The 24,881-nt window shown below is 30.6% G+C and overlaps 2 protein-coding genes across 3 annotated transcripts; both read left to right on the top strand.

Moving 5' to 3' along the window:
• The first annotated feature begins 2,571 nt into the window (after window positions 1-2,571).
• On the top strand, window positions 2,572-11,217 carry LOC8277157 (histidine--tRNA ligase, cytoplasmic). 2 transcript variants are annotated; one of them, XR_001535670.3, is made up of 8 exons: window positions 2,572-4,034; window positions 4,916-5,095; window positions 5,803-6,060; window positions 6,650-6,784; window positions 7,863-8,144; window positions 8,330-8,461; window positions 10,520-10,930; window positions 11,067-11,217. XR_001535670.3 is itself a non-coding variant. In XM_002525459.4 (7 exons), exons 1-7 carry the CDS (start codon window positions 2,679-2,681, stop codon window positions 10,835-10,837), a joined length of 2,661 nt encoding a protein of 886 aa, XP_002525505.2. In that variant the 5' UTR covers window positions 2,572-2,678; the 3' UTR covers window positions 10,838-11,217. The 2 variants fall into 2 exon arrangements, 1 of the variants encoding a protein (XP_002525505.2); XM_002525459.4 differs by having other exon boundaries at window positions 10,520-11,217.
• Window positions 11,218-17,075: 5,858 nt separating this feature from the next.
• Window positions 17,076-21,251, top strand: LOC8277156. The gene is made up of 2 exons (XM_002525458.4): window positions 17,076-18,125; window positions 20,914-21,251. Exons 1-2 carry the CDS (start codon window positions 17,280-17,282, stop codon window positions 21,043-21,045), a joined length of 978 nt encoding a protein of 325 aa, XP_002525504.1. The 5' UTR covers window positions 17,076-17,279; the 3' UTR covers window positions 21,046-21,251.
• Window positions 21,252-24,881: the final 3,630 nt, after the last annotated feature.

The following is a 24,881-nucleotide window of genomic DNA, read 5'->3' as shown; positions in this document are numbered from 1 at the left end:
CTTCAATCTATGTAGGTGTAAGAGACTTTAGTTGCATTATTAGTTTGAATGGCTAAAGGAAAAGAGAGATTGCCATCTCATTCATTAGATTTAAGCTTAGAGTAAACAAGGGGATTACTTAGTAAATGGCTAAGCTAAATACTAAATTTATCATATAGTTTAAATACATCATAATCATTGCATATTTATAATATAGTTTATTACATTTGTTTTATCTTTCATTTCTTCAAAATATTGAATTTGAGTGTTTTGATTAATTCTCAGTGTTTTTGTGTGATAGTTAGTCTTTATAATACATGCTCCACAATTTTTTATGAGATCAACCTCGTGGTAAACATTACCCTTACTATAATTCGATTCGTACACTTATGAGTACTAAGTTTGAGTCATCATTTAAGAACTTAAAAATATATTTAGCCATCTTAATTATGATTCTATGGAGATTAAATTGAAGAAATTTGTTTGGTAGTTCGATAATAAACCGTGTGTTTATTATTGTAAATATTGTTTTGAGATTGTGGGTGATACACCAGTTTTGGTAGAGTTGAAGGAGAAAGAGAGAAGACAGGAGACAACTAGATTAATATAATTAAATATAATATTAAAAATATAATTAAAATTTTATTTTTTAGTATTAAAATTTTTGTCTAGCTAGAAATATAGTTTATTAATAAAAAATAGAAAAATAAATTTCAATTTTATATATCAAAATTGAACAAAGAAAATAGAGAAAATTACTCTCACTGTGTCAATTTTTAAAATCATTACATTTACCTCCATTTTTTTATCTTTAACCTTTTTTTTTTAATATTTATACGTTTTTTTATCAAGAGAACTGAGTAATCTTGATTTTTGCGCTAGTTATCTCCTTTCTTCTCTCTTTCATGTCAAAGACTTGCCTTCATTTCTCTCTCTCTCTCACCACGAATATTACTGAAATATTACTAAAAGATATTGTCAATCTTCTATAACCTCTTGCATATATATTCTTTTAAATCATTTAATTGGTGGGCTATTTCTTAACTTGAATTTATTTGAAAGTATCCAAATAGATCAAATTATATGAAAATATATATGAAACATTATTTATTAATGTTATTCCGACGTAGGATTTTGCTATATTATACAGGGAATATAATTAATATATTTATAACATATATTAATATTAATATTAATATTATATGATATTTATATACAAAATTTTAAATTTAAAAATAAAAATTAATTCGAACTTGAGTTCGAGTTATGAAACAAGCTTATAAACGAGCTCATAAACAAGCTTGCTCATGATCCTATTTACGAGCTTTCTAAATGAACTGAGCTTAAGTTTGAGCTCCCGAGTAGGCTCGCGAGCTAATAAACAAGCAACCTCGCGAGCTAACAAATAAAACTCTGTCAAGCTCAAGCTTAGCTTGATAATTATCGAGCTTGTAACTAAGCTCGAATTCAGCTAAATTAACTAAATAAACAATATTGAACGAGCTTTTTATTGAGCCAAACTTCGAGTAGCTTACAAGACGTTTGGTTTGTTTATAGCCCTAGCCATAATATCTAAATCATGGGTGATAGTGAATTTTTTTTAAAAAGTTGCAAAGCTTATGAGACAATGTGAATCTAATATTGAAGTTAAAATATGTTTTGTTACTTTTTATATATTTAATTTAAAATAATGTTTTAACTTGATGCTACTTCAATATTATTTGAATGACTTGAAAATCTCCGATTTTTAAGAGAAGCTTAGTACTACTTATTAAATTATCATCTCATTTATTTTTTATGTTAACAATTACTCTTTTAACCGTTTAAAGATACTTTCACCAAATTATATTATTAAAAAAATATTAATAAATTATGTATTTTAATTAATTTTGAAGTTAAAATAATTTCAAAAACTATATACACTCATTTCAATTTTTCAAGAATTTTAAATTTTAATTGTATTACTTATAGAATCATATATAGAATACACATACAACCATTTTCACCTAAAAGCATCAAAATATACGTCATATTAGGTCAAATTTTTAACTTTATTATAAAGTGCAAATTAAATTAGGTTTAATTTTTACTGTACTAGTTAGGATAATATTTTTTTGAAAAAAAAAAACTACAACTTCATTAATAAAACAATCGGTCAAAAGAAAAAAATAAAAAGTCACTAATGTGGCGTTTTCAAAAGATTAAATATTAAAAAGAAAATATCACAATAAAGTCTTCATTTAATTATTTATTAGCTCATTTTAGTTATATATTAGCCATCAAGCTATAATAATGAGTTGGATTTCAATTACTTTATTAGTTATTATAGATTAATGTGATATTTTGTACAGTAAAAAATAAGATTGTAAAATTAATTCAGTCACTGACAATATAATTTTTAATTTTAAAAGCGAGCATATTTTTTGTAAATTTTTATATTTAAAGAGTGTATTTTTATAAGCTGAAATTTTTTGAAGTAAAAATGTTATTAGTACTGTAAAAAAAACGAATTTCCGTAAATAACCTAAAGAAAATAAAATAACCGTTCGAGTATTGTTCAGAGTCCAAATTGCGCCATAGCCTACATTTAACGCAAAAACATATGTAATTCAGAACAGTTCTAAAACCCTAAACACCAAAGTATTTTCACCTCTCTCGCTCACTCACTCCTGTCTTGAACCAAAAACAGAACACTTCCAATGGCGGGCGAGAGAGGCGAATCAACGGTAATAACCCTAGGAGGCAAAGGCTCCTCTCTTACCTCCACTTCTCTCTACTCTATCGCCACTGGTAAATCACAACCACGCATTGATTCATCAGCATTCGATAGACTACAGCTCGCCGATCAAAACCCTCAAAGCTCTCTCACACCATGCAAAAAAACCTTTCTTATTGACAAGTTTACCCCACTCGAAATTCGCGCCTCTCTCACTTACCTCCTTAACAAGCTCCTTGTCACCGCTAATTCTGCTGGCATTCGTACATTTATCCCTAATTTAATTTCAGAAGCCCTAAATTCAAAATCAGAGACATCATTTAGTCTTGATAATCCAATTGATGTTACTAAAGAAGAAGGTGCTTTAATTGAAAAATCATCTGCTTATGTCTATGGAATTTGTGCTATTTTGGATCATGAAGCTACTTGTTTGGCTTCTGTTGTTGATGCTGTAGCTGCTTTGTCTTGTGAAGCATGTAAAGCTGATGTGGCAGCATTTGGGACTCTGGATAGCGGCGACGGATATGTTGATAAGGATGGTGCTTGGGTTGCTGGTGATATGAAGGTTTTGCTTAATGGGTCTATGTTAGTGGGTAAAGTACAAAATGAAGTGTTTTCTAAAATTCCTAAAATTAATGGCAGATTGAGAGAAGCTGTGAAATTAGTTCATTCTGTGACACGTGTCGCATTGAATTCTCGGGATGAAGTTTATGAGGATGATGCCATTCCAGCAGTCTTAGCATTTGCTGCGGCAGTTCTTAAATTGGGGAAGAGTAGCTTGTGCCGGGCGAAAATGAATTTGGATGTAATAGGGAATGAAAGTTTGAGAAAGGGATTAATTAGTATGTTCGAGATTAAATGTGCTAATGAGGATGTTTTAATGAATGCTTATAGATTGGTCTTGAATTCAAGTTTTGAGGAGGATAATGGGAAATTTGTGCATGAAGTGAATGGTTTGTTGGGCATTGTATGGAAGGTTGTTGCTTGGGAGGGGATAGCAGCATTTGTTGTGCTTGAAGGTGGGGAATTAATGAGTGGAATTAGGGTCGAAGCAGTTGAAATAAATGGAAAGGATGATAAGGCAGTAAAGAAGGGTGAAAAGAAGAAGAAGAAAAAGACTGTTCTTGGAAAAGGGACTAGTGTGATTGTACAATTAATTAAGGATAGGTTGCAGGGGAAAGGAGGGGATTCTAGTGACAGTTTGCAGGTCTTGGAAAAATGGGCTGGGGATCTTTTGCTGTATTTTGATCCAAAAGAACCTGAGTTTGATGAAATGGTACAGAAAGTGAAAGAGATTGTGGAAAGTAATGAAAGTAGAAGACTTCCCAAACTTCCAAAGGTAATAAATTGCACTTGAAATTTGTCATTTGTTTGATTCTGCCTTTAAATTCTCATGTCAGTCCTATTTACTTGTTTTCTATTATTGACGACTAAAGTATTAAATATTATAAACTGAAGCAAAAAATTGAATGAGGATGCATGTCCTGATTAAGTTTTATATGGTGTTTGGCCTTTAGGGATGGTGAATAATGTCATTTAACGCAAGTGATTTTGTTTATCACAATGATATTCGACTTTATTTGAAGATGTGACTTGCTTTTGCAGTAAATTAGAAATTGAGCAGCTTGATTTATGTTCATGGTTTTATTTATGACAGTTAGAAGTCAATGGGACAGGGAGTAAATCATGCTTGTACTATGCAATGGAGCCATAATCTTTTCTTAAGAATCTGTTACTGATAATACGAAATGTCAAAACAAACTGACTATAGTCGATACCATTTTCTTCTGGTGTAAGTTATAAAAGCTAAATACATGATATGAAGATAGATAAAGTGTTTGTTACCTGTACCTGTACCAAAGGGAGGATGTTATTAAACATATTAAGTGTGCAGTACTTCTTTTGTTTTTATGGATATCCCAGATATATAGAAATTTGTATGTCTTTGCTTGTAGAAACCAATCCAATAATGCCAATGTGTTGTACATTTTATTAATGCAAATTACTGTCATACTAAATATAAATGGTCCTATTTTGACTTTTTTTTTTGTTTTATCTAAATTTATATTAAAAGGTTTGTGTAGATTGATATCTGTATGTAAGGGTTTTACCGATTCATATTTATGAAGAGAGTTTATTCTAGTCATTTGACTGGTTATTTCTTGTTTGACTTGAATGTACTCTACCATTCTTTTTTCTAAATATGATTTATAATATCAGGGGACTCGTGATTTTGCCAAAGAACAAATGGCGATAAGAGAAAGAGCATTCTCAATAATAACAGAGGTTTTCAAGAGGCATGGCGCCACAGCCCTAGACACTCCTGCATTTGAATTGAGAGAGACTCTTATGGGGAAATATGGGGAGGATTCAAAATTAATTTATGATCTTGCAGACCAGGTAAATATATTATTTTGTGTTGATTGGATGAGTGATGCATAGTTAATATTGTTGCTGTTGCTTATGACTTATGTTTTTTAGTTAGTATTTTTTCTGTTATGTTATTATCATTGTTACAGTTGTTGTAACTGTAGTTTTTCTCCTTCTATCATTGCTTTTGAATATATATAAAAACATGTTACAACTAATGCAATTTATTTGTCAGAAAAAGAAAACAGAGCTGAGTTTTGGTTTCCGACAAATACATTTAAAGCCTCCAATGATACACCTGGGCATCAGGCTAGTCTTTATTATGCTAAATTTGCATGTAGGATTTCATTTCTTTAGGCTGGTGGGGTGATAGTTAAATGGATATCTGATCTAATCCTAGTGTCTTTGAACTATAAGAATGTCTAGTTGGATAACAATTGAAAACTTTCAAAGATTTTTTGAATTATTTGTACCGCATTTCTAGTCATAATATGTATATTGGTAAGAAGACTAATGTTGGTTGAACTGCAACTGATAGTCTTCTGATTAATCAGTCTCTCTGGGCGTGTTTAATGTTAGGTTTGTTGTTTTATTGAACTTGCGATGCTTTCATTTTTTTATCTGCTACTTCTGTTTTTCTATGGTCTACTTTCTATTTGATCTTACTTGGGCAAATTGGAGTTAATTATTTGTAGCTGTCATATATGGTTATAACTTTTTGTCCTCACATGTCACAGGGTGGAGAGCTTTGTTCTCTGCGGTATGACTTGACTGTTCCATTTGCTAGATATGTGGCTATGAATGGTATCACATCCTTTAAAAGGTATCAGATAGCAAAAGTGTATAGAAGAGACAACCCATCTAAGGGAAGATACCGTGAATTTTATCAATGCGACTTTGACATTGCTGGTCAATATGAGGAAATGGGACCAGACTTCGAGATTGTTAAGATTTTGACAGAATTGCTTGATGAACTAAACATTGGAGAATATAAAGTAAGACTTGCTAATTGTTTTTCCCTATCTTAGTTTGCATGAATCAAATTGAAGAGATATAATTTTGTTACGGTATTTGATAATGCTGATTCTTTGAATGTATATATCAACTCATATTGCATTGCATAACAATGCTGCCTTTAGAGAGTTGGTGATATGGCAACACTTTGAAACCATGAATGCTATGTCTTCCCAAAAAAAGAAAGATTAATATTGAAGTTAGAGTTCTGGAATGAAAATTTAAAATGTTTTGCTGTTACGTATTATTGTCTCAGGAAGTTTGATTATATTGAATTGTATTATTGTCTCAGGAAGTTTGATTATATTGAATTGTATTGGCAATCCCTCATTCTTAAGCAGCATTCAAGCTAATGAAATTAGCATGACAATTTAAGCAATACTTGTGGTACCTGCATACTGCCTATAAGATGATTTTGTTCCTTCCTTTGCGTATTGTGGTCCAGAACTTGCTTAAAGTGCTAACCCGAGTTATTTATTGCAATTTTTTCAATTCATTTTGGGATATAAGTTTGAACCACAAAGTATATGAAGTGCTTACTCAATCTGGTTTTCGATTTTCGTTTGACAGGTTAAGCTAAATCATAGGAAGTTGTTGGATGGCATGTTAGAGATTTGTGGAGTGCCACCTGAAAAGTTCCGTACTATTTGTTCAAGTGTTGACAAACTAGACAAGCAATCATTTTCACAAGTTAAAAAAGAAATGGTAAGAGCATTACATAATTGCAGGAATCTTGTTTTATATTTATGATTTGGTTTAGTTGACAAAAGAACATTCTACAGTGAAACCATTATGTTTGTTTAATGACAAAAAAATGCTTGGTTAAATAATATCTGCAAGTTTGTACAAACATTCAGTTAGGTATCATTATAGTTACTTTCAGCTGAATTATATGTTCTGTTTTCAGAATCTATTTTCTGGATTACTGAATCCAGTCTATTCTCTTGCTTTTCAATTTGATTAGAAGTTCAGCTATGTCTATAACATTATGAGATAGCATCAAAATCTACCAACATTCAGTTATGTATTATTATAACAGTGACTAGTGAGATTGATTTCTCATACTTTTGAATTTGTGGCAAACTGCCTCATTCATTTGAGAGATTTAGAATCAAGTTTCATCCAGTCATGTATTTACTGAAATCGACAAGTCCTGGAATTGAATGTGAATATTTCTACAGAGATACGTAAGTTATTAATTTGGTGCTTTAGTCATTATATTTGCTTGAACATGCTGTTGCCTTATTGTGAATTCTAGAGGTGATACTTGTATATATGTAAATTGTTATTTGAAATATATGTATTTCCAAGTTTTTGTATATCTATTTTTCAGGTTTCTCTGCTATTATTACCAGCTTTAATTACAATGCTATTGATCCTGACTAATAAAAGGAATTACGTACTAGTTAAATGCTATTTTTCATTAGTTGGAGGTTCTCTCTACAAGAAAATGTTAAATAAATTAAAACTATGCAATCTAAATTTGAAGTGGAAATTTTTTTGCATGATTGAGTTTCTTTCTATTTGGTTGCATATTAATCTGTATTCAAAAACTTGCATAATGTATGTTCTCGTCAGTGCTTTTTGAAGTTTATTTTCTCTTTAGTTATTTAAATATAGTCATGTTATTCCCTTTTCCTAATTCCTTTCTTTTTGGCTTCTGTCATTATTTTCTCTCAATCGATATTTATATGTTTCTTTTCTGTTTGTGTTACCAGTATGATGGTGTACCCTCAATTGATGGTTTCACCATTTTATTCAATGTGATTTTAAATGTCTGCAGGTTGAGGAGAAGGGATTAAGTGTTGAGACAGCAGACAAAATTGGCACTTTTGTCAAGGAAAGTGGACATCCTAAGGAATTATTATCCAAACTTAAACAGGAGGGCAGTGAGTTTTTGGGAAATGCTTCTTCTAGACGTGCATTGGATGAATTGGAGATTTTATTTGATGCTCTAGAAAAGTCAAAGTGCATTGACAAAGTGGTTTTTGATTTGAGTCTAGCTAGGGGGCTTGATTATTATACTGGAGTTATATTTGAAGCTGTCTTCAAAGGGAAAACACAGGTAAAATTTCATGTATGCCTCTAGATATTCCTGTGTTTATTTTATTAATTAATTACTTTAATTTTTGATAATAGTTATCAATTTCTTTTCCTTTACTGTAACACATGAAGAGGATTTTAGCATAAATGGTGTGGTTATTGGATTTTAATTAACCAGATTAATAACCAAACTTATTGATTACTCAGGTTGGTTCAATTGCTGCTGGTGGACGATACGACAACCTTATAGGAATGTTTGGTACAAAGCAGGTTCCAGCTGTTGGAGTCAGTCTTGGGATTGAGCGAGTATTTACGATAATGGAGGAGGACCAGAACCAGGTGATGACATTTTATATCTGGATCTTATAAAATATTTTATTGTTAAGAGATGAAGTATTCACCTGGAGTCCATTTTGTCATGTAAAATCCTTTAGACCTCATTTCATAACCCTGAGCTGTTATTGAACTCTTGTTAGTAAATAGGAAAAACAAGCCCCTAAAATTTAATGGAATAATAAACTATATAAAGGAAAATGAAAATCCTGATTCTAGGCTTTTAGTATCCCAAGTAACACAACTAGCTAAATGGTCAGCTGCTTGATTATCCCTTCTTATATTTATGGGATAGTTCTACATCCTAGATGTAAATCATACTCTGTCGAATTCATGTAATCTTGAATTTCTTTAGCTACATCTAAGATGCTTTATACTTGAAGATAATCTTTCCTCAAAGAGAGCATTCAAAAGTAGGGATAATCAAGGTTTAGTTAACCCATTATCTGTACCAAATTTGTAAGGGGGATGGGACTTGGAAAACAGATCGGACAAGACTTGTCTTTTCCATTTTGGATGTTTAATGAGGTCAGAAATAAAAGAGTAAAGATGAATGGACAAAGGGTTATGTTCGGCCTTGAATTTGGGTTTCCGAACAGGCAAAACTGAACTTTTCATGCAAAAAACAACTTGCAGTTATGGGCATAATTAAGTTTGCTATTTGACAAAGATAATGAAAAACTATTATTTTAGTATTTTTATTAGTAAAAGTTTAAACTTAATCCATCCTTAAGCCCTATCACCATCAACCCAAATGCATAGAAACCTTTTTCCTCGCCCTTGCAATTTATTTCTCAAACTTCCAATTTCATCACTTTGTTAAGTCTCTCCTAGCTTCTGGATGTTTCCTTTCCTTTATTTTCAACAGCATCACTTCTTTCATCTCCAAAGCAACTATTTCCTTAATTTTTTAAAAACATTTCTTTTGCCCAAGGAAGATATTTTTTTCTTAAATATTATTTTTATAAAATACAAAATTAGAAAATATAATTTTTTTTTTATTAGATTTGTCAGGTGATGGGTCTAATTGAGCCAAAAATTAAAAGTTATATTTTCATTTGGACATAAAAGTTCATTTTGGCATTTTAAAGCCCGTGACAGCAGGGCCAAAATGACCCTTTATCCAAAGAGAAATAGAAAACTCCACAAATTCCATAATAATACCGTGTGGCCCTAAATTCTTAAAAAGTTCTTTTACCAGTTCCAAAACATCCCAACATAATTTTCTACTATCTCTAATTTCTGTTCTTTACTCGTCTAGTGGAATAATTAATAATAACTGTAGTATGTGTTCAGTTAACTAAAGATTTTCTCAAGGCAAAAACTGAATCTGACTATTAATATTGAAAGATTAAGAAAACCCATACTAAAATGAATCAACTATTGGTGAACCTTCTTTGCACAGCCCTATTCTGAAGTTACACTTGATCATCTCACTTAATAAATTCCCTAGTAGTTAGCATTTGGATATTAAAAGCCACATCTTGAACCCCAATCAAGTTAAGCTAGTTCTTTGTTTAAGACATTTGGTTTTCCTACTTGCATCACACTCCCGTATGTAATATTTTAGCAGAATTAACAGAAACATCTCTACCAACAAGCACTCGAGGCATTTACGTTATGACAAGGGTAGCCTTGATTTTATCACAACTCTTGAAATCAAATTCTTTTTACTTCTTATTTCATTCTTTATCATCTCTATGGAATTGTTTACTCTTAAGTTGCATAATCACATCTGATTAGCTATCAGGTTCTTTTTCAATTTGTTTCCACCATCCATATGGTTAAAAAGCTGTTTGTCCTTGTTATTGAGATTTTCTACAGTGAAATCACATTTGAATTCATCACTCCATCCATAATCCATTAGTATTTCTGATGGAAATGGAACTAAGTTTTAGGACACTCTTTATATGACATGCCTTTTTGAGTTACATGTATGCTTTGGAAATTAGTAATCTATTGGTAACATTAACAAACACTCATCTGATAAATTCAGGTTCTTAATTTGCATCATTGAGTAACATATTGAAATTGATAAGTCCTTGTTGTTTTGGGTGTTGGCAGACAAGTCGACCTACTGAAACCCAGGTTCTGCTGAGCATACTAGGGGACAAAAGTAAACTTCCTTTAGCTGCAGAGCTTGCTGGCGAGCTGTGGAATGCCAAGTTGAAAGCAGAATATACTGTCAGTACAAGGTTTAGTAAGCATATTGACCGTGCCAAAGAGTCGAAAATTCCGATTATGGTACTTGTGGGTGATAAGGAACTGGAGAAAGGGATTGTAAAAATAAAGAACCTTGAGACCACAGTTGAAAAAGAGGTCCCTAGAAGTAATTTTGTGGAGGAACTCAAGCTTGAGCTGATGAAACTCTCATCTGTTTGAAACTAAATCTGAACCATTCTTCCAAACACTTCCACCGCATCTCCTGTGCCGGACAAGGCACGCATTGCAGAAGCATATATAATCATTAGTCAGGTATATCGAAGAAATCCAGTAATGATACGAAAAGTATGAAAATCTTTAGGGTTGCTCATATTTCCTTTTATTTGTATTCATGCAAGTTCCCTTGACTTTTCTTTTTATTTTTGTTCTTAACACTAAATGGTTGCAGTAAAACTTCCACAATCTGAAGGAAGAGGCTGTACTTGATAACTCTACTGGTAAATACAATTTGTTGAAAAGAGTACTGGTAGTTGATTCTGTGCTGTTGGTCGAGAACGTGGCCTATTTGATTGATTGATTGAGATCCTATGGTTCTGTGATGTTGGAGTGTTTAGTGCATTTATAGAGTAATTTATTAAAGAGTTGGTTCATCTAACTCGGTGGCCAATGTTTTAGTTGGTTGCCAATTTATTGTTGGTTGTTAATTGTCGCTGTTGTGAAGGTGAGGGAATATGAATTATTGAAAAACTAATTTTATATTTTATTTTAATATACATTAACCTTTTTAAAATCTTTTAAATGTAAATCAATATATATACACTTCTAGTTGAAAGCTTTTTTCATTCAAAAAAGATAAATTTATATTTAGTATTATTCTTAATATATATATACGTAAATGAAAGTCACTTGGAAACCACTTTCCCTAGTTTACATGTATTGTGGAAACTTCTATGTTCCCATCAAAATAATCAATTCATTCTTCAGTAATATAATATATTATATTATATGATTGACCCATTTAAATAATTTTAAAAAAATGTGCTAAATAATTCTTAATTGGAGTAAAATAATATTTTAAGCTTATGTGTTTCGTATTTCCAACAATACGAGTCTTTGTTTCACTCAAAGCCTTAACCCACATGGAGAAAACAATGTTGCCTTCCCTCTCTCTAACCTAATCCATTGGCTGGCAGGAAAACAAAATAAAACAGCAATCAGACAAACAGAATATGACTCCAAAGAACAAAAGAGACTCTCTTCAACAGCCATTTTCTTCTTAACTGTTTGGATTTACCTAAAAACATATGCTTGAATCAAAGGGATCCAAATCAGTGGGATGGATTTATTTATTTTCTTAAATAAAAAACTCTTAAACAGACTTCAAAATCTGGTGAATCATTGCAAACATCAAAGTCATAGTAGCTGATGCATCTCCATCAGTTATTAGAAGATAAACCAAACTTGGATATTATTAGATATTAGAAGATTAAATTGTGAATAAATTTTTAAAGGCCAAAATTATATATGAATTAATTATAAAGGGGATTTTGAAATATTGAAGACTGAAAGGCCATAAGTTTAGATTTTAAGAGGGATTGTATTAAAAATATCATAAAATTAATAAAAAGAATTAAAAATATCTTTAAGGGGAAGGAACATATAAGAGTAAATTCAGATATAATTTTTAATATATATTTATACCCGATTATAATAGAATGAGTCTAGAAGTATATTATCAGATTTAGAATAAATTCAGGTATAATTTTTAATATTCCTGATGGCTTCGGGTAGAATACGAATTACTATATTGGTGAGTAACAATAGCTCTTTTACACTAATATTTTTAATTTTTATTTGAGTGAGTTAGATTTTATTAATTTTTCTTTCTCTAATTATAATTTGATTTGTTATAATAGATTGTTCTATTAATTAAAATCTTATTTTTTAATTTCATCAATATATATAACTTAAATGAGTATATTAAGTAGATTTCCTTTCTAATTATTCAAATTTATTTATATAAATGAGTTTGTCACTATCCGGTTAATATTCATTGAATAGATTTATAAATATAAAATATAATTAAATTTGAGTTGGTTCAAATAGTACGCCTGTAATACACACACAAATATATATATATATATATATATATATATATATATATATATATATATATATATATATATATATATATATATATATACCTTAAATGAGTATATTAAGTAAATTTCCTTTCTAATTATTCAAATTTATTTATATAAATGAGTTTGTCACTATCCGGTTAATATTTATCGAATAAATTTATAAATATAAAATATAATTGAATTTGAGTTGGTTCAAATATGTAACACCCGAAATTTTTATATATTTAATAATGAGTTTTTATTTAAGTTAATTTTAGCTTCATTATTATTGGGTTTAATTTGAAATGATTTAATGAAAAATTTAATATTAATCAAATAAATGAGTTATTTTCTATACCCAATTAGTTTGAAATTTTAAGAAATTATTCAAGTAAATTATTTGAGAAATGATTATATTTTGGTTATTCAAATTTTTTTTTTCCAAATGCATATTTATATAAATAAAATTATATATTGGAAAATTTTGGAAGAAATTATAAAGGATGTTTTAATAAAAGAATTTTGGGAAAATTGGTATTATAATTGATTAGTAGTATTAAATTTTAAGTTGGAATTTGATTATTTAATTTAATTGTGTATTTTCAATAATTCGGATTTGGCCCAAATTAAATAGTTAGGAGCTTAATTGAAAGGCTGAAAAGAAGTTTGGGGGTTAAATTGGAATTCTGCAGGATGGAATTGTAAGTAATTAAGAAAGTTGAGGGATCAAATTGTAATAAGGAAACGTTCAGGGGTCAAATGTCGATATTGAAAGGAATGGAAATCGGGGAGAGAGAAAAGAAAGAAGGAAGAAGAAGAAAGGGAGGAGAGAGGCTTGGTGGCGGTGGAAGCTGAATCGCGACGTGGGCGGCCCGAGCTTGTTCCAGCCTGTTCGGCCTTCCCACGATCTGGCGATCGCTCGGAGAGCTTCCTTTGGCTGGCCGGAGAGAGTTCGGTGGCGTGTTTTCGGTTTTTTCGGCGAGCTCCGGTGGAGGATGGACGATCGGAGGACGTATCCCGACTCTCCTCACCAAGCTTCGCGATGGCACCGGCTCCGTTTGCAAACCGACGGCCGTGATCGTCCACAAATTTCTCCCGGACGATCGGGTGTCGGATCGGAAAATCGAAAGCGGGGATCGCCATCGCGACGCTTGAGTCCGATGGTGTGTTCGGATTGTCGATCGGACTCCACCGAGCGATCGAAAGGCCCTGTAATATTTCTTTGGCCCGTTAATTTTGAAATTCTTGGTTTAATTGTGTCTATTGGATTATTTTGAGTATTTGATGATATTGTGAGTCAAAAATAATTCGGTTTACTGCCATAGTCGTGTTTTTGAGTCGGAAATAGTGAAGTTCGGGGACCACCCTATTGTTTGAATCGTTAAGTATTTGGAGTATTTTTCCTGGCAGTCCCTGGACCCGCTTTTACGGGGGTAATGTTCGTGTTGTAGGGAGGTTCTCACGGATTTTCGGTAGAATTATCTTAAGTCGAGATTCTTAGACATTCAGTCCTAGGTGTCTAGACCTAGGATTAAAGATCGATTGTTTCAGCGTTTTGATAAATTGTTTTCCGTGACTAGATTGTCCGTTTGTTCGGCTCGCTCCAACCGAGGCACCGGAGCGAGCTAGGAGGTCGCCCTAATTCCTGTGAGTTAAAGTCATATATCGCTTATGCACGTGTCATGCATAAAATTTGATTTGCTCTGTGATTATTCATTTGAAATTTTAATTTTCATTTAATTATTATCATTATTTTCATGATGCTTTTAATTATTATTTAAATATATTTTTCTTTATCACCAATTTTAATATTGCATGATGACTCGGGATGGGACTACAGAGAACATAGGAGTTGGATGAGTGTTCCAATATAATACGTAGAGTGATAGGAAAAGGGTAAAGAGGTAAAAATTTTGAGAAAGAAAGATTAGGACTGCCTGGTCGAGCATCGCCTCTCTGGGCTTAGTAGAGTGTGGTTGCCGGAGTAAGGTCCCCGGTCGAGCATCACGGCTTATTTGGAAATTTAAGTGACCGGATTGGAGGTAAGGTCCCTGGTCGAGCTATGCTCTCCGGGCACCGATCTTATTGGATAAGAGAGCCGAAAGGCTAAGGTCGAGAGTTAAGTGACCGGACCGGAGGTAAGGTCCCCGGTCGAGCTTTGCCTCTGTTGGAATGAGAGGTTTGAGATGTTAGAGTTGAGGTTAGTTGAGATATAAGTGTTGAAATAAATCGAGATGTTAGAGTTGGGATTAGGGTTATACTGAAGTATTCCGTCCCGTTGCATGTGGAATAAATTTTGTTTAAGCATAGCATGATACATATGTTTTAACATGACACGTATGGTTCGCGTGATTTATTAATTATTTTAAAATTAAATAAGGTGACATTGAGATATTTGAAACTGTTATAGATATATGATTTTAACTCACTCTCGAGACTGACAGTCTCATTTTTACTGTTTTTCAGATTCGTGACTGTTGGTTCTCCTGCGACTCTTATTCAGTAACCCAACTCCTTCATCATCGGGTGATGTATTTGATTTGGTATGTAAATTGGTAAATCTTAGATTCTCCGCAGTAGTAATTAGTAGATGTATCAGTTGTAAATTTTCTGAGCTTCGGGTCTCGCCTAGTCTTTCTGGTAGACCGAAGTAATTTTGTAAAGTGTAACTATTAAGATAATTTATGGTTTTAATAATATTAATTTGAGATGAGATTTGTTTAAATCAGTGAGTGTCAGGCTTACTACGGGTTTCGGTGGCCTTAAGCCTATCCATTCCCTAGTGCCGGTCACGGGCCCACGGGTGGGGTCGTGACAAAATAGTACGTCGGTAATATATATATATATATATCTCGAAACATAAAACTTTTTATATGCATTATTATTTTTAAAAATTTTACTTTGATATATGTCATTATTTTAAAAAAAATTTATTTTGTAGAGTATATTAAGTAGATTTTCTTTCTAATTATTCAAATTTATTTATATAAATAAATTTCTAATGAAAAGGATAGTGGTTATTAGTTAATATTTGTCAAATAAATTTATAAGTATAAAATATAATCGAATTTAAGTTGGTTCAGATAGCATGCTGGACATATATATATATATATATTTATTTATTTATTTTGAAAACTTTTATTTTGATATATGTCACTATTTTTAGAGGTTTTATTTTAAAATGGATATTTATTTTTGATACATGATATTTAAATTTATAATTTTTTATTAATTTATAAATTAATAAGTTATATCTATAATCAAATAAATATTATTTAAAAAAAAAATATTTGAAAATGTTTAATTTATTATTAATTTTAAAATATTATATATTAAAATTTCAATTAGATTTTATCTATAAATACAATTTATATTATTAGTTATAATTAAAATAAAAAAACCAATAATTGTATTAATTTTAATATCTTTTATTAAATAGATATCATATCCATTGCTATTTCTAGAGCCAAGTCCCCTACTAGCTCTCCCTCCTACCGCCAATGCCCATCACATTAGTGAACTAGGAAACCATCAAATCAAACCAAATCTTAACTTATTATGCTATTTATAACATAACATAATATGATTAATTGAGTAAACCCAAAAACTCTATTATTTTTTGTCCAAAAAAAGAAAAAGATACTCTATTATTTATTCTTTTTATATCTTAAAAACACTTTATTAGAGTTGAAAGTATTATTGTTTGGTACATAGTTGGACAAACCAATTTAAAATGTCAAAGGAAAAAGAGTGCACATTTTCTATTAAGATTTTTCAGTTTGGAGTCGAGAGATATCCAACAAGTAGACAATCCCATTAATTCTTTTCTTCTTCTTCCTCTTATCAGAAATACCTACTTTTAGTTAACTTGCTAATTAAAAAAAATAACGCTATCCAATTTATTTATTTAATTTGATGTGGTATTTAATATTTTTAGAAAATTATTTTTTAATATTTCAGAATTAAAAAATAATTTTATAAAAATATTTAATGCCACTTATAAAAGATAAAGAAAAAAGAAATAAACATTTTCTTTAAAGAAATAAAATAAAAATTATTACAATCCCTTTGTACTTTATGTAAGCAACTTGTCTAGATTTCCCCTCATGTACTCTAGATTTCCTCTCGTCTAAAGAAAGGATATATCCTTCCCTTAATCAAACAAAAAAGGCCTAACTCTAGTGCATCCCAACACTCAAATATCTGCCACGAGTCGGGAACACATTGCTTATTACAAACTAATACTTTTCCATAACCAATGAAATTTGAACTCTTTTTGACTATAAATGAACTGTAATGTCCTTAATTATAGCAAATGATTGATTGTAAGGGAAAAGAAAAGAAAATTCTAAATAATGGTTAGAGATAGGGGACCAACTAACAATGTGAAAGGGTTCCCTGTTAAAGAAAAACGAACCTTTTTTCCTCTTAGCCTCACTTTCCTCTTTCATTAGGGTTAACAAGTTCTTTTATTTCTCTGATCATCCGATTCAACACAAAAAGGAAAGCCCTTTATCACCACCATCATCATCATCATCATGGAAGGAGAGGTTTCAGGTGAATTTCAAGACTGGGAGCTTCTAGTAAACTCTGATACGGACATGGTTCATTCACCTAATTCTGTGAATAATTCAAGGAATTTGGAAGAAATTGAGGCTGATTCTGAAGGTGTTCTCAGGTTAGATTATTTTTCTCTTGAAAATGATAGTAGGTATGCTAAAACTGCTGCTGTTGTTGATGCTAGTGATGAGGGTTCTGTTGAGTCTGATAATCCCAGCTGGATTGATCCTGGCCCTGAGACAAGGTATAATCAGATCACAAATTCTGGTGAATTTTGGTCTGATTCGGGTAGCGACCGATCTGATGAGAGAAAAGCTAGTGACTTTGATGTGAAAAATGAATTGGGTGTTGTTGATAATGTGAAGATGGAAGGTGGGTTTCAGGGGATTGGAGAAATTGAATGTAAGGATGATACAGAAGGGAAATTTGAGTCTTTTGAGGGTAGTCTTAGTAATTTGGAAGGTAAAAATGAAATGGGATTTGAAGAGAGTTTGAAAAATGAAATGGGAACTGGAGATTTTGTAGACAATCTTAGTATGGATAAGGATTTGGGTGAATCCAATGTTGAAAATTCGTCCAAAGAAGATAATTTGAGCGTTGTTGCAGTTGTAGAAAAGAAATCAGAAGGTGATGAGGAGAAGAGGAAGGTAGTGTGGTGGAAGGTCCCTTTTGAGTTGTTGAGATACTGTGTTTTCAGAATTAGTCCTGTTTGGACTTTCTCTATGGCTGCAGCTGTGATGGGATTTGTTATCTTGGGACGGAGATTGTACAAGATGAAGCGCAAGACAAGAAGCTTGCCACTCAAGGTTACTGTGGATGACAAGGTCAGTAGTTTTTACATAATTTCGCCATTTTATTTGTTGATTATATCTTCAGATTGGCGAAGTGCTAACTGCGAGCATGAGTTACCATCAATAGTATTTGCAGGATCTTTTGGCTCTAATTTCATTCGAAATTAATACCCGACATTTATGTGCTGCACTAATTCTAACTCCTAGTATCATACTTCATCACAACGTTCTTTCCAAATATTTCCAGTATTATCGTATCTTTATCACATGAATTCTTAATCTTGTGCAAGGCAACTACACCTCTGTCCTGCCTTTAACATATAGACTTGGAACTAAAATAGTGGTCAAACATAACACCCCTCTCCATTTCTCTTTCTTTTGAAGTGGCCCTTTTCTTGATGAAATAGAAGTGAAATATGGAAGTATCGTTATTGTCTAACAGGATATGAAAATGTACAAGTTATTTGTCATGGAGTCACAATTGTCCAAAAATTGGAATTACTTGAGTATATCTGTGGTAAATATTGGGGCAGATAGAAGGATAGTTGCTTGCACAGGATCAAGAGGTACCAGACAAAGGACACAGTATGAGAATTGACGAAATTAAGGGCCAAGTAATGCACAGAAAGGGTTTTAATAATTGGTGGATAAATGATGATTTCTTATTTAGTCGATTACTAGGGAGTGAGGTAGTGAAAATCAAGGATGATATTGTTTCTCTTAGAAATCACTCATAACACATCCTTTATCTTGCGGCAAACTATAGTGTCAATAGTCTTAAAAGCTAAGAGGGACCTGAAAATTGTGGTAACCTCAACAACTAAAAGTACCTGGTTCAGCAGCTCAGAATTCTAAAACTAAGCAGTACCATCAGCTTCTTGAACCTAAAGTGTTGCATGAAAGGGTTGCTTTAAATGTCAATGGAGTCAGAATCCATTTGCCACTGTGAATATTAGTATTCCCGTTATCTCCATTTACTTGGTGCATTGCTTCAATTAATGCTTCAGTGAACATACACTGTGCAACACGTGGCATAGTTTGAACCTGTAAGAGAATATTTGGGAGTGAAATAACATGCACTATGGTCGCCAATGAGCAATGACGTAGGTTCTTTAACCACTCACCAATTTTGATTTGCAAGGAGAGTCACAGTAAAGGAATAGAAACAACAGATACACAGTCCTCCATTTTCTTTTGGTTGTATAGTTGGGCAAGGTTAACTAAAGAAATTTTTTCTTTTGGTGGGTTCGTTCTCTTTTTGGCCTTATTACAACCTCAATATTTTGGATTTAATTTTACAACAAATCCTATAGGAAGCAAAGCGGGGACATCATATATCTAGGAATTTTTTGCCCTTCATGCTTTGGATAAATATGCTTCCACTACAACTTTTCCTTCCATTATTGGAGTTTTTCTTACATATACTTTCTTACTGAATTGGGAATATACTTATTCTGATCTCCTGATAGCAGTAGGCAAATCCAAGTATTTTCATATTTTCGATCTCCCTCAGAACCAGGATGCTAATAAGATGTTCCTTTGCTCCTCTTGGTGGAGTGCTAGAGAAGGTAACCATAGAATTATTTAAGTTAAGTTGTTGAGCAGATGCTTGCTCATATCGATTACGGATTTGTTTATTGGTCAAGTATTTATTTATTGGGATCCTTTGGTGAATATGTACTTTGATCACTGGATTTAGCAAGAGAAAAGAGTGGATATCGTTGGTGCTATTTGGAGACTCGCACCATATTGAGATTGCCTTCTTTCCTAGCTTTGGCTGAGATCTGCTAACCCTTGGCACCTGTGAGGAGATAGCGGTCCCCATGTTGTAGGCTCTCTTTGAGTGAGTATGACCAACTGGAGAGCTATTAATTTTAGAAAAGAATCAGTCAATTGAGATTTCCTTCTTTCCTAGCTTTAGCTGAGATCTGCTAACCCTTGGCACATGTGAGGAGATGGCGGTCCCTATGTTGTAGGCTGTCTTTGGGATGGATATGATCAACTGGGAAGCTATTAATATCAGAAAAGAATGAGCCACAAGCAGTTCGCAATGGTCAAGAATGGCAATTCCACCTTGTTAGAAGCTGTAGACATGTCCAGTACTACACAATAGGAACCTTGTCTACCACTCGTCTTTATAAGCAGCAAGGACATTATTGGTACTTCTGCGTACAGGAACTCTTGGACTTAGATATGATATCATTCAGGAGGTGCCTAAGGTGGCTAGCTGAGATCTTTGTGCCTCTCTCCCTCTCTCTCTCTCTCTCTCCCTCCAAGAATAGATTCCAGTCATCAAAGTTTTCAAAATGTTTTATTTTTACTCGCAACAAATGGAGAGTGGGGATTTTACAATTAAGTTGTCCATGCAGCAGAATATAAGGGGTGCTATGGAATTCTCTCAAGTTAATTGTGACAGTAAAATCCCATGGATGGACGATTCCAGTTTTCTTTCTGCACATTTAGACTTTAGGAATGACGATGCTCTAACTTCATAGTTGTCAAAGCCCTTAATCTGTGCCCAGGGGGAATCCAGACGTAGGTCAGGTACCTTGGGTGGTCTAAGACTCGTCCTTTTTAGTGAAGAAGTTTTTTTTTTTTCTTTTGGAAAAGCCTTTTCTTTTTCTTTTTTCTACTAGACAATGGATTGCAATTTGGTTATGTAGTTTACATGTTGAGAAAATGTGGCTTGTTGACACTGTTCGATTCAAACCTATTGCAGACTTTATTAGCTTAGTCTCTTTATCAAATAAGCAAATCCTTCTGTTCTCCATTTCTTATTTCTGTAAGAATACTGAGTTTCATTCTAATCTTGTGACTGCAGAAGGTGTCTCAGTTCATGAGCCGTGCTGCGCGTCTTAATGAAGCATTTTCAGTGGTGAGAAGAGTCCCCATTGTAAGGCCATTGTTGCCAGCAGGCGGGGTGAATTCATGGCCTGTGATGACTCTCAGATAAAAAGAAGTATTATCGTACGTAGATAAAATGGGGGGGAAGAAGCATTACAGGAACATCATGTTTAAGAATTAATGTTCTTCTTGTTTGCTTTGCTATGTAAGTAACCTGAGTGTTTTTAGATTTTCTTTCTTGGAATGAACTTTGTTTAAATATGTGTACAAATTCCGGACTTGATTTATATCGATGATCATGTTATCTTTGGCTTATTAATGTTCTTCCATTTACTTTCCCCCTTTTGATCATTGAACTTCTCTTTTTGTCTAGTTCAATCTGTTGAATCAAACATTTATAATGTTTGTACTCCACAATTCTACCGAGAAAAGAAGATTTGTTTAGGCGTTTTTGTACTGTTATTATTATTATTTTAATTAATAAAATAATAATTTTAATTTATTAATAATAATGTAAAATGAATTTATAGATAAAATTTAATAGAATTTTATATATTTCATAATTAATTATCACATTTTAAAAATAATAACAATTAAAATATTTTTGGTGTTTTTTCTAATAAAATTTCTAACATTTTAAGATTTTATTAAGGCAATGAATATTAAAAAAAATTAAATAATTTATTCTTGGTTATATTTATAATTAATTTTATCAACATAGTCAATATCGCTATTCTTTAAAATAAAAATAATTAGAAAATCAATTTGTAGATATTTATATAAAGTATGAGCATAATTTTAGAAAATTAGACTCCATATGCTTTTTTTTATTTATTTATTGAAACTCTTACAAAAATATAATATTTCTTTTATCTTTACCTTATTTTTTATATATCTTTTATTTCGATTTCTTTTTTCTATTTTTGTATTTTTATTATTTTTTATATTTATATTTTTATGCTTTTCATCTTTAATAATCTAATCACCTTTATATGCCTTTCTTTAACATAAACTACACAAGAACTAAAAGAAACCAATTAAAAATTAATTTGTTGATGTCATATAGTATTCTAAAAGATTTGAATTTGAGTCTGAAATAATGAAGAAAATGAAAGTCACATTGTGGTGTTCTTGTTTTAAAAGGAGAATTTATTGCAACTATTTTTTTAATAACGTTTTACATGTCTCTTATGTTATATATTTTAAATCGTTTACACCAAACTTAATTCTATTTTGTTGTCACAGTAAAAATATTGTTGCTGACTGCGTCCTGTAGGGAGCATCAAATTGGATCCATTTATAATCTTCTGTTAATTGGATTAACGGGTCGTCCAATTGGAAATAATAAGAGAACTAAATTTGAATTTCCAGCAATGGATACTTTGTAATCTTCTAACCAGTAGCAATAAGTCATGTTTGTTTGTAGAAGCTCATATATAAAATGTCTCAAAATATAAATATAAATAAATTATTATAATTTCAGTATATATTTTTAAAAATATGGTGTAAACGATTTATTATTTAGAAAATTGATTTTATACCATCTTAATTTTGTTAAAAACCCGCCATATCTTCCATAAATGTCATTTTCAAATTTTAAAAGAAATTGTAAAATATAAATATAATAAGGTTTTTTTAGAAATGTCTGGGAAAAAGTAACATTTTCTTTTTATAATTATATTTGTTTGGTATTTATTTTCAAGAATTCTAACATATGTTTTAAAAAGTTTTAATATATGTTTAGTATCTATTTGATAATATTTAAATTTTAAATTCTTTTTGGGATAATTACAAATTTAGTGTATTAACTTTTCGATTTTGTCTATTTTAATGTTTAATTTTTTTTTTCAATCAAGTGTCTGAACCTGCTAATTTAATTTTATTAATTTTTATTTGAATGAACGAGAAAAATAAATAATTCTACTTTTTTTTTTAATCTTTTGAGAAATAAAGAAAATTTTAAAAAAGTAGTGTTGAAAATGGATAAAAATAAAAAAAATAAAGTAATATAATATTATTTTAAATGAAGGTATTTAAATCAGTTTACTATTCAAAATAAATCAAATAAAGACTTTAACCTGTAAAACGTGCTAGACACTATATTAAACATTTTTAACAGGTTCAAACACTTAATTGAACAAAAAATAATTAAAACATCAAAATAAAAAATAAAAAAATTAAAACACCTAACTTATAATTTTTTCTTTTTTATCTGTTTTATACTTTAGTATCTATTTTATATATTCTGATATATATTTTACATATATCTAGTATACAATTAATATATTTAATATATAATTGGTATATAAATAGTATCCATAATTATTTTTGGTACATAAAAATCATATTTTTGGTATCAATTTTATATATTTTAATATCTATTTCGTATAAAAGTGGTATATGAATAGTATTTAAAATTCATATCTGAAATTTATTTTGATATATATTTTGTATTTTTAATATTAATTCTATTTTATTTTAGTATCTGATTAATATATGGTATTTGTTGTTTTTTACGCTTTGATAGACAATCATTAGATTTGGACGACAGTTTCATCTTATACAAATTGCATCAACGTATTTAATTAATTATAAGATAAGTGTCAGGTCAAAAAGTAAAGGATACATATGTTCCAAAAGTGAAAAAGTTAGTTCATAAAGTGTGGTGAATTCTCACTGTTTCCTTTTTTTTTTTTCTTTAAAGGAAAAGAACACACACAAAAAAAAAAAAAAAACAAACTAGAAGTAATTTTGTGAAAGAGTATATACCATAATACTAAAAAAATCAAATTAATACAACTAATAATTAAAAGGGATAATTATAAAAAAAAAGTTTAAATTTGTTAAGATTTGATAATTAAATATTTAAATTTTTAAAAATTACAATTTGTTATATAAACCTAATAAATATTTACGATTTAGTATATATAGCAGGTCAACAACAACAGATTGTAGGTTATTCAAATCAGATTCTTATAAAATGGTGGGCCAACTTATTAAAATTTAATAATTAAGTTTTAAACTTTTAAAAGTTATAAAAATTAAAAATTATTAATATTTAAATTTATAAAACCAATATAGAGTAAAAAAATATATTTTTTAAAAATAAAAATATTAAATCATGTAATTTTCTATAAAAGATAATATCAATAGCACATAAAAGAATTTGTGCCAATTAACTTTTTTTTATAAGAGAATTTCTAATGTATTCTTTAAACATGTCAAACTCCTTATATTAAGGGGTCATAGTATAAAACAATCCACTTTTTATTCTTTAAGGTATTATTTGAATCAAGGGATTTTGAAATCCATAGATTTAAAATCCATGAATTTTCAAAATTTCATCGTCTGGATTAAACATAAAAATAATGGATTTTTGTTTTAAAGTTAATGTTAATTTTAGGATAAGATAAATTTATTTGGAACAATATTGGAATAAAAAAGTAATATAATAATCTATCATTTTTTAAAGTAGTAGATTTTGGACTTTCACACCTCCTAGGTGGGAAATTAAAGCTCTAAAAAATAAAAATAAAAATTAAAAATTCATAGATTTAAATCACTTTTTTACTTGTCAAAAGATGAATTTAAAATAAATCTATGGATTTTACAAAATTTCTCATTTAAAATCCCTCGATCCAAACGATAGAGAGTTGATTTGGCTATGTGCATATAGAGAGTTAAATTTCATTTTGTATTTTATATTTTATAAATGTACTATAAGTTTTTATACACTTGATTAATTGACATTTGTAATTCTTGTTTTTCTATTAATAAATATAGTAGGATAAAATTAAAATCTACAGTAAAAAAATATATTTTTTTAAACAACTAAAGATAGTAAATTGTGCAATTTCCTGAAAAGGAATTTGTGTCAATTAATCTTATAATAAGGTGGCCGAAAATGATGCTTCCAATTGAAATTCTGGATATTATTAATGGACA

The sequence above is a fragment of the Ricinus communis genome, chromosome 2, assembly GCF_019578655.1.
Source record: "Ricinus communis isolate WT05 ecotype wild-type chromosome 2, ASM1957865v1, whole genome shotgun sequence".
Lineage (NCBI taxonomy): Eukaryota > Viridiplantae > Streptophyta > Magnoliopsida > Malpighiales > Euphorbiaceae > Ricinus > Ricinus communis.
This window is presented reverse-complemented; position numbering and strand designations above follow the sequence as displayed.